At 66.5% G+C, this 14354-nt stretch overlaps 1 protein-coding gene across 1 annotated transcript; it reads left to right on the plus strand.

The window, feature by feature from the left end:
• The first annotated feature begins 1974 nt into the window (after nucleotides 1-1974).
• On the plus strand, nucleotides 1975-3228 carry C2CD4C (C2 calcium dependent domain containing 4C). Its single transcript, XM_062179264.1, has one exon. It carries the CDS (start codon nucleotides 1975-1977, stop codon nucleotides 3226-3228), a length of 1254 nt encoding a protein of 417 aa, XP_062035248.1.
• Nucleotides 3229-14354: the final 11126 nt, after the last annotated feature.

Consider the following 14354-nt stretch of genomic DNA (forward strand, 5'->3'; position numbering starts at 1 on the left):
CCTGACCTGGGCTCGAGACGGGAAGCTCCAGGCTGTTCTATTGGGTAGCTTGTGATGCCGGTCACAGGACTACTGCTCACAGCCGAGTGGCACACGTCGCCTGCTCCGAGCTGTGTTCAGTCTCAGGCCTCTCTCTAAGCCGCCTCCCTGCTCTGCCGGAGGCCTCTGGGCACAGCAGAGGGCCAGGCCTGGCTCCTGGGCAGCACCTGTGTCGGGGGTGGACGACGAGGGCCACAGCCTGCCGATGCCAGTGGGCCAGTGGGCCACTCCGACCTCCTTCCAGGAAGGCTGCAGCTGGGATTTCCCCACCAGGGTGAGAGGGAGGCAGACAGCTTTGTTGACCAGTAGTGGCTCCTGTTTACCCAGGGCAATGCAGAGCAAACTGGCTGGGAGGGTCGGGCCTGGTGGCCGCCCCAGGAGGAGACCCACAGCAGCCCACAGGGCCCTGATGGGGCTGAGGGACAGCGCTGGGGTGGGCCCAGGGTCCGGGGCTCCTCATCCTTTTCTGCACAGTGCTCTACTGACCCCTTGCCCTGATGCTGTTGTGCAAGGACTGCCAAGGAGACCGAGACACAGAGAGGTGTAGATGCTGCCTGAAGGCGCCCAGCAGGGAGCGGACCCTGACAAAGCAGCTCTGAGCACTTAGCACAGGAGCCGGCTGGGAGGGAGCCAGTCTCTCCGCTGCCTGCCTGACTTTGGTGGGCCCCCACCGGGCTGCTTTGCCAACAGCAGAGCTGGCACTGGGGTGCGTGCTGCTCCAGGGGCCGGCTTCCACCATGGGGTTTACCTGCCCGTCTCTGGTAGGTATTTAGTGCACCCGGCTGGGCCTGGAGTCATGCTTGGGGTGTGCATGCCCCTTGTGCCCCGAGCAGGGGCCATGGTCCTCAGTGGAGGGTGTTGCTGGCCAGAACTGAACACTGGCTTTGTGTCAGCCTCCCGATGGGTGTCCACTCAGTGTTTGCTGGGTGAGGCCTCTGGGGCATCCTGTTTTGCACCCCCCACCGCTCTGACCCACAGCTCAGCTCTGACACTGCACCCCCCACCCCTCGCCTCCCTGTGCAGCCCCCGCCCACCCTAGGTGTGGTCCCTGTGGCCGGGGACATCAGTGATGTCAGAAGGTCTTGGGCTCCTGCCAGCTCCAAGTTGGCCAGTGACACTGGCCTCCAACAGAGGCAGTAGGAGCCCTGGCTCTGCCCCTCCCGGCCCTGCCCCTTCCTCACTTCTGTGACTCACCTGGGCCCCTCTCTGCTGTCCTTCCTCCCGCTGGACGCCGAGTGTCTACCCACAGCAAGTAGGTGCTCAGTCCACGGCTGCGCTGTGGGCGCAGGCAGCAGCCACCCAGCTCTGGCGGGGAGAAGACGGCCGCCCACACCCTGGGGTGACCTCTGGACGCCGAGCCCCGAGCCCATCATCGCCCCGGCCCTCCGCGAGCTGCTGAGGGCCCCCTGCTTGCGGCTCCTCCAGGCTCCGCCCTGCGACCCCCGGGGGCGCGCGGGCGCGCGGCCGTACTAGGAGGAATACGGCGCGCGGCGGCGGCGGGGCTGGGCGGCTTTGCGCTGAGCCCGGAGCCCGACTGCGCCGCGGCGGCCGCCTGGAAGCCAGACCCGGCCCCTGCGCGTCGCAGCGGAGCCCCAGCCTCGGGCCGACGCCTTCTCTGGCAGGTGAGCCCCGGAACCACGCCGCGCGTTCCGGCCCAGCTCGGAGCGCCGACCCCGCTGGGAGCATCCACAGGTGGGGGGAGCTCAGGGCGGGACCGAAGCGCCCGCGGCGGCCACTGCTCGGGTCCTCCCCGCGGCTGGTCCTCTGGGGGCGTGTGCGGGCGACCCCCAGTGTCCGGCCGGGACCGCGCCCCCTACCCCGGTCCCTGGCTGGGCGCTAGGAAGTTGAGCGCGGTCCTGGGGAGGGGGGTGGAGGGCGCTGGCCGGGCCTGGGGCCCCTGACCGCTTGCCTCTCTCCGCAGACGCTGCCGCCCCCATGAGGAAAACCAACCTGTGGTTCCTGGAGCGACTGCGGGGCTCCGGGGAGAACGGGGCTGCGCGGGGCGCGGGCGGGGAGGCTGGGGACCGGGCCTCCAGGGGGCCCCTGTACAGCAACGTGCTGACCCCCGACAAGATCCCCGACTTCTTCATTCCCCCGAAGCTGCCCTCGGGCCCCCCGGAGGCCGAAGGGCAGGCGGAGCCGGGCCCGGCCGCGTCGGAGCAGAGCCCGGCCTCGGCTGCGCCGCGCCGCGCCCCTCGGAGCCCCCGGCTGCCGGCCAAGCTGGCGGCCGAGAGCAGGAGCCTGCTGAAGGCGGCCACCCGGCACGTTATCCAGATCGAAAGCGCAGAGGACTGGCCGGCCGAGGAGGCCGCGGGCGCCGGCGCGGAGTCCCTGCCCTCCGTCCCCAAGGCGCAAACGTCCTACGGCGTCGCTGCGCTGGCCGAGAGCCCGCACACGCGGCGCAAGGAGTCCCTGTTCCACAGCGAGCACGGTGCCCTGGCCCAGGTGGGCTCCCCTGGGGCCGGCCGCCGCCGGGCGGGCGCCCAGGCCAACGGCGGTGCCGGGGGCCCCGGGGAGGCCGGGGGCGCCCTCGCCAGCCCCGGCCGCTACTTCAGCGGCGGGGAGAGCGACACGGGGTCCTCGGCCGAGTCGTCCCCGTTCGGGTCCCCATTGTTGTCACGCTCCGTGTCGCTGCTGAAAGGCTTCGCCCAGGACGGCCAGGCCAAGGTCAGCCAGCTCCGGCACTCGGTCGGGCGCCACGGCTCCCTGTCGGCGGAGGACAGCACGCCGGACACCAGCCCTGGCGTCCGGCGGCGCCTGACCCGCCGCGCCGCGCAGGAACCCGGCCCAGAGCCGGGCGCGGCGCCGCGCGCCGAGCGCACCGTGCGGCTGGGCGCTCGGGGCAGCGTGCGCCTGCTGGCCGAGTACGAGGCAGCCCAGGCCCGGCTGCGGGTGCGCCTGCTGGCCGCCGAGGGCCTCTACGACCACCTGTGCGACGCCCGCAGCATCAACTGCTGCGTGGGGCTGTGCCTGGTGCCGGGCAAGCTGCAGAAGCAGCGCAGCACCATCGTCAAGAACAGTCGCCACCCCATCTTCAACGAGGACTTCTTCTTCGACGGCCTGGGCCCGGCCAGCGTCCGCAAGCTGGCGCTCAGGGTCAAGGTGGTCAACAAGGGGGGCAGCCTCAAGCGAGACACGCTGCTGGGCGAGGAGGAGCTGCCCCTGACGGCCCTGCTGCCGGTCCTGTGAGAGGGACGCAGGCGCTGTGGGCTGGGGACCGGCGGGGGCCGCCTGCAAGCTCCGGCTGTGTCTGCTGGGATGGCCCCCTGTGGCCTTCGCCGGGCAGAAAGCCCCCGTGTCCCCTCCAGAGCGGTTCCCAGGGGCCCCGGGCAAGGCAGGGCCACACACAGGGAGGTCACTGGTTCTGCGCCTCTCTTTCCTGTGGCCCTGCTGGCAGCCTCTCTGCCACCAGGAGGAGCTGGGCGTAGGCGTCCGTCCCCAGCTCGCAGTGACCACAGACCCAGACCCAGGTTTGCCCACGAAGCCCCTATCCCCAGGCCGGGTTGACACTGGGCTTTGGGGGTGAGAGGGCTCGGGGAACTGCCCAGCCTTGCCCCCGAGGGCGCCTGGGGCAGGGCCATGTGGAGCAGGCGGAGGACTGGCTGGGAGCCAGCGTGAGGGTCTGGAGACCACTGTGCCACTGCCTTCTGACCCTGGAGCCTGTGTGCCAGTCCTGCCGGGGTGCCTGGAGCCGTGGCCACTGCCTGGGGGTGCCACAGTGTAGCTTCCCACCTTCGGGCCCCGGGCCCCCTTCCCTTAGGCCGGCCCACCGTCCATGGCTGGGCTGCATGCGCTGGTGGAGGGCGGGGTCCCTAGGGGCCTCTCGTGGGGCCGCTGCAGGGTCCTACTGCTGTGTTGGCCATGTGGGGCCGTGAGCGTTTAATGGAGCTCCGGAGCGGAGCAGACTGCCCGCCAGCCGAGCATCGGCGTTCCTCCCTGCTCACTTGTCCCTTCCACAACTTGTTCCTCCTGAGTGGACTCCCGGGGGTCTCCCCAGGATTGCAGGGGAGCCCGTCTGTGGCCTTTGCCACCCCCAGCCCACAAGATACGCCTGCGACCCTAGGCTTTGCACGGGGCCTGGGCTGCTGGCCGCGGGCCCTGCACGAGCTCTGACCTCCGTTCTCCCGGGGTGGGGACACCCCCATTTTATAGCCTGTTTGGTATTTTGTGTTTGGAGTTGACATGGGTGAACCTTGAAGGCACCTCTCCCTCCGTGTTTGTTTATAAACGCTGTTTTTAGTGCAATAAAGGTGTCTCTGGAATGCGGGGGTGGAGCCGCTTGCTTCGCTGTGGAAGGGCAGTGGCAGAAGCCGGGGCTGTCCTCAGAGGCCCTTTTCCAGTTTCTCCTGCTCTCTGTGCGGTCCGGGACACAGGTGGGCAGGGAGACCCCAGGGCCACCTGTGTACCGAGCAGGTCTGTGCCCCATCTGCACAGCAGTCACAGAGTGGGAGCCGGGAGGCCCCCACGAGCCACAGGGCAGTGAGCAGCTGGTGGGACTGAGGTGGGCCCGGCCCTCACCATCAGGAGACAGGTGCTGGGCCTGCCCCTCCTGCGCTTGCCCAGCAGGGCAGCCCTCAGACCAGGCAGGGGCCGGGGCCTCCCTGGCCCTGTCGCCCGACCTGGAGCCTTGGGAGGCCTGGATTCCCTGGGGGAAGGGGGAGGCTTCAGAGGTCGGCTGGGGTGGCACCTCCTCCAGGAAGCTTCCTCTCCTGTGTGCCAGCCTGTGACCACCACAGGCACTGGTCTGTCTCCAACCCCAGGGAGCCTGGAAGCCCCCCGCCCAATGCTGCTGAGCCCTGGGGGACCAGACAGGCAGGCACAGAGCAGCCCTGAGTGGGATTTGGGGTCCTCTGTACCCCACTCTTCCCGTAAGGAAACAGCTGGCTTGCTGCAGGAGGCATGGCCCTGGCCCCACCTGTTCCTGGCTTCCTCCTCCCAAGCCCCTGCGCAGGGCCCACCTGACAAACCTGGACCTAAGGGTGCAAGGGTCCCGGCACACACAGGGGCATGTGCTGGCCTTGAGTCAGTGACAATGAGCTGGGTCCCCTCAAATCAGAGCCCCTCAGGGCAGGTCGTGACCCCTTCTGTCCCTCCACAGGCCTGCCCCCCAGGAGCCCCCAGGACAGGTGCTGCCTGTCCCCCAGGAGCCCCAGCTGCCTCCCTCCTCAGACCCTGCCCCCTAGAAGCTCCCAGGACAGGAGCTGCCTCCCCCTCAGACCCTGCAGGACTGGGCTGTCTTCTCTCCTCTCCCCATGGGGCCCAGACCAGGAGCCTTTGTGGAGTCAGGGTCTGGCGCAACCCCCCCCCCCAGCCTCCAGATGAGCCGCAGATGAGCCATGCTAACGAGGCCTGGTTGGGTCCCAGGATGTGTTGCCAGGGCAACCAGGCACCGTCTCGACTGTTCTCACCAGCGGCTCATCCCTGGGCTGCCTGTGTGCGTGTGCGTGCATGTGTGTTTGTATCGTGCGTACATGTGTGCACATGGAATTGCGTGTGAGTAGGTGCACGTCAGTGTGAGCGTGTAACCATGTGAGCGCATCCACGCACACGTGGCTGGGTGTGCATTATCAGGAACCTGTATGTTGCCTGGAGTATGCACGTGTGTGTTTACAGGTCTGTGGGGGTGTGTGCACCCGTGTGTCACCGTATGTCCCTGTGCCTGCCCTTGCTGGTTCTCCTGCACCCAGGGAGCACCCAGGGGCCCGAGCAGGACGGTCCCTCCTCCTCCAGTGCCCTCCTTGCCCCGCCAGGTCCTTGCTCACCCTGCCTTCCTGTCTGGGCCCCGCCCCCTCCCTACCCCTCCTCAGGGGGGCCCTGTGCGTCCCCTGTGAGGGGTCCTGGAGAGAGAATCTAGTGTTTGCGCCACAGCAGCCCAACTGGGGCTTGTGAAAGGAGGAAGGCAGTGCGTGCTGCCCTTGCAGCCCAGCCACCGTCCTGAGCCTCTGAGCCGTGGGCATCCAGGGTCCCCGACTTGGTGCAGATCACAGCAGGGGCTCCAAGGAACACATGTGGGTCCAGCAGTGCCCTTCTGAGGCCCACACGGTCCTTTCTCTGCCAGGCCAGGGAGGCCCACGTCTCCAATGGGAAGAAGAAGCAGGGCTGCCCCGGGCACCCCGGCTGGCAGGTGCAGGTGTGGGTGCAGGTGCGGGGCAGGTGCAGGTGTGGGTGCAGGTACAGGTGTGGTGTGGGGCAGGTGCAGGTGTGTTGTGGGGCAGGTGCGGGTGCGGGTGCAGGTGCGGGGCAGGTGCAGGTGTGGGGTGGGGCAGGTGCAGGTGTGGGGTGGGGCAGGTGCGGGTGCAGGTGCGGGGCAGGTGCAGGTGCAGGTGCGGGACAGGTGTGGGGCAGGTGCAGGTGTGGGTGCAGGTGCAGGTGTGGTGTGGGGCAGGTGCAGGTGCGGGTGCAGGTGCTGGTGCAGGTGCGGGTGGGGGGGCGGGTGTGAGGCAGGTGAGGGTGTGGGTGCAGATGTGGGTGCAGGTGTGGGTGCGGGTGAGGGTGTGGGTGCAAGGCAGGTGTGGGTGCAGGTGCAGGTGTGGGGCAGGGGCAGGTGCGGGGCAGCTGCGGGGTGGGGCAGGTGCAGGTGTAGGTGCAGGTGTGGGTGCAGGTGTGGGGCAGGTGCAGGTGCGGGGCAGGGGTAAGTGTGGGGTGGGGCAGGTGTGGGGCAGGTGCAGGTGTAGGTACAGGTGTGGGTGCAGGTGTGGGGCAGGGGCAGGGGCAGGTGCGGGGTGGGGCAGGTGTGGGGCAGGGGCAGGTGTAGGTGCAGGTGCATGGCAGGTGCATGGCAGGTGCAGGTGTAGGTGCAGGTGTGGGGCAGGTGCAGGTGTGGGGCAGGTGAGGGGCAGGTGCAGGTGTAGGTGCAGGTGTGGGTGCAGGTGCAGGGCAGGGGCAGGGGCAGGTGTAGGGCAGGTGCAGGTGCGGGGCAGGGGCAGGTGCGGGGAGGGGCAGGTGCAGGTGCGGGGCAGGGGCAGGGGCAGGTGTAGGGCAGGTGCAGGTGTAGGTGCAGGTGCAGGTGCAGGTGCGGGGCAGGTGCGGGGCAGGGGCAGGGGCAGGTGTAGGTGTAGGTGCGGGGCAGGGGCAGGGGCAGGTGTAGGTGCAGGTGCGGGGCAGGGGCAGGTGTAGGTGCAGGTGCGGGGCAGGGGCAGGTGCAGGTGTGGGGCAGGGGCAGGTGTAGGTGCGGGGCAGGTGCAGGGCAGGCAAGCAGAGGACAAGACTGCGCTGGGGCTGAGGCTGGTGCAGGCTGCGGCCGCCTGGGGAGACCCTAGTGGAGGGGGGACCCCCACGGACTGGGGAGCAGGAGCTGACTAAGGCGGGGAAGCGGGGAGGGGACAGGGCAGGCTGCGAGTCCAGCCCTGACCGAAGCCTCAACCATCCACATCTGAAGCCCTGCATTTGCCTGCTGCCCCGATCCCACTGGCCCCACCCTGTCCCCCACCCGCCTGCCTCCATGCAGCTTCACCCTGAGGCGCAGGAGGAGCTTGTTTGGGGTCTCGGGCCAGCAGGGTGGCCTGCAGCCTGCACCAGCCCCTCCCTCCAGCTGGAAGCCCCTCCTGTGGGCTTCAGTTAAGCTTTTGTTTTCTTCGGGCTCCTTTCTGTGTGGGAGGGGGGAGCTGTGTGGGGCTGGCTCAGCTGTCAGAGAAGGGGGGGCCTGGGCCTCCTGCAGCCACCAAAGCTGCAGCCCCGGCCCCTAGGTGCTCCCTGCCGTAGGGTCAAGGCCTTGTCTCTGGGGGATGGGGAAGCAGAGGGGCAGAGTGCAGAGAGACCGGCCCTGAGCCCCCAGGAGGACCGGCCCCTGCACCTGCACCCACACACGGGTCTCCATCCCCTGCCAGCCCTGGGCTTTGGTCCTGTGTGTGACATGATTTCCTCTCCAGCACAGATGGCACTCGGTCCTGGTGCCCAGGGGGAGCTGAGCTGTACCTGTGTGCGGACAGTCCCACCTGTCCCTCTCTCCACTCCTAGCTGGAGCCTGGCTGTGCTGTGAGGAGCCCAGGACTGGGGGAGGGGGCTGGTGTCCCCACAGATGCCCCACACTCTCAGCGGCTGAGCTGACCACCTGCGGAGGAGGGGCCCAGCCCCTAGCTGGACCTCCCACCAGGTGAGGGAGGGCCCCAGCTGCCTCCTGGACTGTCCACAGGGCCCTCATTCTCTCTGCCCAGCACACGCCCACCCAGGACAGTGTCTGTGGTTGGATCCTGACGCCCCTGCCATCTGGCAACGTGGGTGTGGCTGCACCATGCCCACAAGATTTCTGAAGCCAGGTCAGGCTTGCTCACGCGTGCCCAGAGCTGGGAATGCACACACCTCAAACGGGCACAGAAAAGGCTTGTGACACGCAGCTCACCCACAACACGCAGCTCACCCACAACACGCAGCTCACCCGCAACACGCTCCTCACCCACAACACCCTCCTCACCCACAACACGCTCCTCACCCACAACACCCTGCTCACCCACAACACGCTCCTCACCCACAACATGCTCCTCACCCACAACACGCTCCTTACCAACAACACGCTCCTCACCCACAACACGCTCCTCACCCACAACACCCTCCTCACCCACAACACCCTCCTCACCCACAACATGCTCCTCACCCACAACACCTTCCTCACCCACAACACCCTGCTCACCCACAACACGCTCCTCACCCACAACATGCTCCTCACCCACAACACCCTCCTCACCCACAACACGCTCCTCACCCACAACACGCTCCTCACCCACAACACGCTCCTCACCCACAACACGCAGCTCACCCACAACACCCTCCTCACCCACAACACGCAGCTCACCCACAACACCCTCCTCACCCACAACACGCAGCTCACCCGCAACACCCTGCTACCCATAACATGCTCCTCCCCCACAACACGCAGCTCACCCACAATACACAGCTCACCCCCCACATACTCCTCACCCCCCCTGGCATGTTCCTCACTCTCCCCCACTGCTCACTCCCCCTTACTGCTTATCCCTCACTCTTCACCCTCCCTCCCATTGCTCACCCCCTTCAGGCTCCTCCTAGGACGTGCAGGGCAAGGGCTCTGCTGGGCTGGGGGTTTGGGGGCTTTGCCTGTTGGGGTCTTAGCTTGATTTGATGTAAATCAGACGTCATGAGAAAGCTGCAGGTTTGGACCAGGACCACCTAAAGGCTCGCCAAGGGGTTGCCTCCCGCTGTGTGTCTCTGTTCCCTGTGTGTGTGCACACCCCTCCTCCAGGCCGGCTAAGGCCACGTTGGGTGTGATGCCTGTTCACATGTAAACAACCACCATGAGCTCCCTACACACCTGGGTTCTTGGAGAGCCCGGGCAGCTGTCAGGACAAGGGGGCTTCGTGTCCACTGGACATTCATCCCCCTCCTGCGTCTGCCTCCAGGTCTCGCCTGCTGGCACTGGCAGGGCTGTGGCTCACGCAGGAACCATAGCAACCATGCAGCCTGGGCTGCAGCCAGCCCTGGGGAGGGGCACAGGATGGGTGAGAGTCCCAGGAGCCCCTGCTAAGCATGAGGAAGGCACGCAGAGCACTTGGCCAGCAAATGCGGTGGGCTTGGCCATCTGACCCACGGACAAAGTTGACCTTGACCCCCTTGGGGGCAGGGGCACCATGCTGGATATTTGTCTTCCTGCTCACAGATGGAGAAATTGAGGCACACTGCCGGGAAGACCCCCCATGACTCTCAGGTAGGGCTGGGACCTGCAGCTGGACCCCACCAGAAGAAGGGTCCTCTGACAGGTCCAGCTCAGGAGCTGTGATGTGCAGGGGCTTGCGCCCCTTCCAGGCAGAGCCTCCAAAAGTGAGGTGCCAGCAGCACCAGGCAGGGCTGCCCCGAGCTACTCCGTGGGTCCTCCCCAGGAGGGAAAGGAAGTGACCCTCCCAAGTAGAGCTGAACATGAGGAAGGCAGACGGAAGGGACACAAGGGCAGAAGAACGCCGTGGACATGAAGTTCAAAGACAGGCAAAATTCATCGATGGGGTTAGAAACCGAAGTCCGTGGGGTCTGGCTCTGTACCAGCTGGCTGCCCAGCCCATCCCTGCACCGGGGGTGGGGGTGGGGAGTCTGCACCAGCTGCCCAGCCCATCCCTGCACCGGGGGGGGGGGGGAGTCTGCACTGGCTGCCCAGCCCGTCCCTGCACCGGGTGAGGGGGTCTGCACCGGCTGCCCTGCCCATCCCTGCACCGGGGGATGGGGGGTCTGCACCGGCTGCCCTGCCCGTCCCTGCACTGGAGGGGAGTCTGCCCCAGCTGCCCTGCCCGTCCCTATACTGGGTAGGGGGTCTGCCCCAGCTGCCCTGCCCGTCCCTATACTGGGTAGGGGGTCTGCCCCAGCTGCCCTGCCCGTCCCTATACTGGGTAGGGGGTCTGCCCCAGCTGCCCTGCCCGTCCCTATACTGGGTAGGGGGTCTGCCCCAGCTGCCAAGCCTGTTCCTGCTCTCAGGGATCTGCGGCAGGGGCCTCAGCTTCCAGCTGAACCCTCAACCATTCCTCAGGTTTTTTTTTAAATCTTTTTTTTTTTTAATTTTGACAGGCAGAGTGGACAGTGAGAGAGAGAGACAGAGAGAAAGGTCTTCCTTTTGCCGTTGGTTCACCCTCCAATGGCCGCCGAGGTAGCGCGCTGCGTCCGGCGCACCGCGCTGATCCGATGGCAGGAGCCAGGTGCTTCTCCTGGTCTCCCATGGGGTGCAGGGCCCAAGCACTTGGGCCATCCTCCACTGCACTCCCTGGCCACAGCAGAGAGCTGGCCTGGAAGAGGGGCAACCGGGACAAGATTGGTGCCCCGACCGGGACTAGAACCCGGTGTGCGGGCACCGCAAGGCGGAGGATTAGCCTAATGAGCCGCGGCGCCGGCCCCATTCCTCAGTTTTAAGAAAAACAGGCTCTGCCCCTCAGGGTGAGAGAAACCGAATCGTAGCCAGGCGTCTTTGAGCACGTCTAAAGTAGCTATTGCACACGGCAGCAGGTGGTGGGCACCTTGCCCAATGTCCTCCAGAATTCCCCTTTGCAGTCCTCACTTGGGGGCAACCCTGCCCCCAGGGACACTGGGCTATCCCCCAGGGACACTGAGCTGGCCCTGGCAGGAAGTGAGTGGGGCCAGGGACTCCGCTCCGTGCCTGCAGTGCCCAGGACAGCTCTGCCCAGCGAAGGGTCCAAGTGTGTAGAAACCCTGCTGGGGATCAGAGAAGCCACAGATGATACAAGGCCCCCCAGGCCACCCCCACAGGCTGCTCTGCCCGCCGACGTGCCATCCACTCTGTCTCAGACGTGCAGGCCCTGGCTAGGTCCTGGCGCTGGCTCCCCAGCCTCTCCCAGCAGCTCTGCTCTGCCTGGGTACCCCGGAGGCACAAGGGCAGGAACAGGTGCAGCTGCCCTGTGACCCAGGAGGGGCCCCACCCCCTGTCTCTCAGGGAACAGCCATTTGAAAGATGGTGGAGGTGGTTGGCGGTGATGACCCAACACAGCGCAGCCTGGCTGCACACAGAAGGCTTGAGGGGCCCAAGCAGGCTGGTTCTCTCTGCAGGTTAGGGCGTCTGACCCCTGCTGCCTTCTGGTGTCCAGTTTCCTTCTGCTCCCCCTTCCCACCCTACCCAGATCCTTGGCTTTTGAAACCCGGGGCCCAGGCCCTGCATGGGAGACATGGCCTCTGCTCCTGCCTGTAGCCACGCCCCTCAAAGAGGACTCCAACTGTAGCCACGCCCCTCAAAGAGGACTCCAACTGTAGCCACGCCCCTCAAAGAGGACTCCAACTGTAGCCACACCTCTCACAGGGGGCTCTTCGATGTAGCCACGCCTCTCATGGGGGGGTCCCGCTGTAGCCACGCCTCTCACAGGAGTGTCCCGCTGTAGCCACGCACCTTGCTGAGGGGGACCTTTGGTGCTGAGAGGCCCCCACCTCCCCCACCCTGCCCGACTGCTCGGATCCACTGGCGCCTACAGGAGGAACTTGCACTGCTACCCTAACCTCAGCCTGGTGAGAATGATTGACAGCTCACACCTGTCAGAGTGATTCATGTTTTCAGTCCTACATCTTGGTGATTTGTCAGGGCCACTGGGGCCATGCCCAGGTGCCCCGCCTGTGACTAGGAGCTGCTCATGGGCTGGGCAGGGGTCCTGTGGGCGGAAGCGTGGGGGACAGGTGGCTGTGAAGACAACCAGGATGCGCCGCCCTGAGAAGTGACAGGAGCAGGCGGACGAGGGACAAAGGGCATTCTCCCAGGTCCACCCTACTGCACAGGCCGGACGGGGCTCACCAAGGAGCCTGAGACGGCTGGAGCACGGGCTGGGCACCCCAGGACTCCCGGCCCAGGGGGCCCCAGCCTGACCTGGACATCGCGTGGAGAACCAGGGAGCTCCTGTCCAGGGCGATGCTCCGTGCTCTCCAGAGGTGTGAGGCTGAGAACAGCTGTCCATGTCAGGGGAGGCCACACGGACATGACCCTGGACGCGGGCAGGCAGGGACCAGCTGCGGGCACAGGCTGGGGCCGTGGTCAGGTCAGGGCAGCGTTTCTGTAACCTTGGCCATCCTCCTGGGTTGTATTCCCGGGGACCACCTGAAGTTTTGGGGACACCAGGGCCTGCATCTCGCTCGGAATGTGCAGGAGCACTCGGGGAGGGAGAAGGGCCAGCAGTGCGGCCACGGCCACGGCCACGGCCACGGGGGTAGGGCTGCCTGGGCGGGGGAGGGTCCTGTGCAGGGTGTCTGCATCGGCTGCCGTCATTCAAACAGCAGAGCCAGGAGGGTGCACCAGCCAGCTGAGCCCACCGGGTCCCCTTCTGTGGCCTGGGGATGGCCCCCAGGAGAAGCCAGGGCAGCAGCTGACCCACAAGGCGGCACGGCCCCCTGCTGGGCCTGGCCTGCGGGAAGACTGCACAGAGCCTTTGGAAGCGTGAGACCCACGGCCCGTTCGCTGCCTGCTTTCCCTGCGCGCGGCCAAGGGAAGCTGCTTCCACTTGTTTGCTGCCTTCATGAAGGCACCAGGCCCCTCACGGCGTCCACAGACCTGAGGAGGACAGCACCCCCCGGGTCCCCATCAGGGCATCCACAGACCTGAGGGGGACAGCACCCCCCCCGGGACCCCATCAGGGCGTCCACAGACCCCGCCTGAGGGGGACAGCGCCCCCCGGGTCCCCATCATGGCGTCCACAGACCCCGCCTGAGGGGGACAGCGCCCCCCCTGGGTCCCCATCAGGGCGTCCACAGACCTGAGGAGGACGGTGCCCCCCGGGACCCCATCAGGGCATCCACAGACCCCGCCTGAGGGGGACGGCGCCCCCCCTGGGGTCCCCATCAGGGCGTCCACAGACCCCGCCTGAGGGGGACAGCGCCCCCCCCGGGACCCCATCAGGGCGTCCACAGACCTGAGGAGGACGGTGCCCCCTGGGACCCATCAGGGTGTCCACAGACCCCCGCCTGAGGGGGGACAGCGCCCCCCTGGGTCCCCATCATGGCGTCCACAGACCCTGCCTGAGGAGGATGGAGCCTCTCAGGTTCCTGTCAGACCAAGGACCCTCCTGCCCCCCCCCAAGTCCCCGTCACGGCCTCCACGGAACCCCTTGCCACTGGGTCCCCATCTCAACGCCTGTGGACCCCCTGCCCCTGGATCCCCGTCATGGTGTCCACGGACCCCCTGCCCCCTGGCGGGGAGAGAGAGAGAGAGAGAGAGGAGAGAGAGAGAGAGAGAGACAGAGAGAGGGAGGGAGGGGAGGGAGAGGAGAGGGAGAGGGAGGGGGAGAGAGGGAGAGAGAGAGAGGAAGGGGAGAGAGGGAGGAAGAGAGAGAGAGGGAGAAAGGGAGAGAGAGGGAGAGGGAGAGAGGGAGAGGGGAGAGAGAGGGAAAGAGGGGAGAGAGAGAGGAAGAGAGAGGGAGAGAGGGAGAGAGGGAGAGAGGAAGAGGGAGAGAGGGAGAGAGAGGGAGATGGAGAGAGAGGGAGAAAGAGGGAGAGGGAGAGAGAGAGGGAGAGGGAGAGAGGAGAAAGAGGGAGAGGGAGAGAGAGAGGGAGAGGGAGAGAGGGAGAGAGGGAAGAGAGGGGAGAGGGAGAGAGAGGGAGATGGAGAAAGAGGGAGAGGGATAGAGAGAGGGAGAGGGAGAGAGGGAGAAAGAGGGAGATGGAGAGAGGGAGGGAAAGAGAGGGAGAGAGGGAGAGAGAGGAGAGGAGAGGGGAGAGAGGGAGAGAGGGAGAGAGGGAGAGAGAGAGAGGAGAGAGAGGGAGATGGAGAGGAGAGAGAGGGAGAGGAGAGAGAGAGGGAGAGGGAGAGAGGAGAGAGAGGGAGAGGGAGAGAGGGAGAGGAGAGGGGAGAGGGAGAGAGAGGGAGAGAGGGAGAGAGA

This window comes from Lepus europaeus, chromosome 20, assembly GCF_033115175.1.
Source record: "Lepus europaeus isolate LE1 chromosome 20, mLepTim1.pri, whole genome shotgun sequence".
NCBI classification, from domain to species: domain Eukaryota; kingdom Metazoa; phylum Chordata; class Mammalia; order Lagomorpha; family Leporidae; genus Lepus; species Lepus europaeus.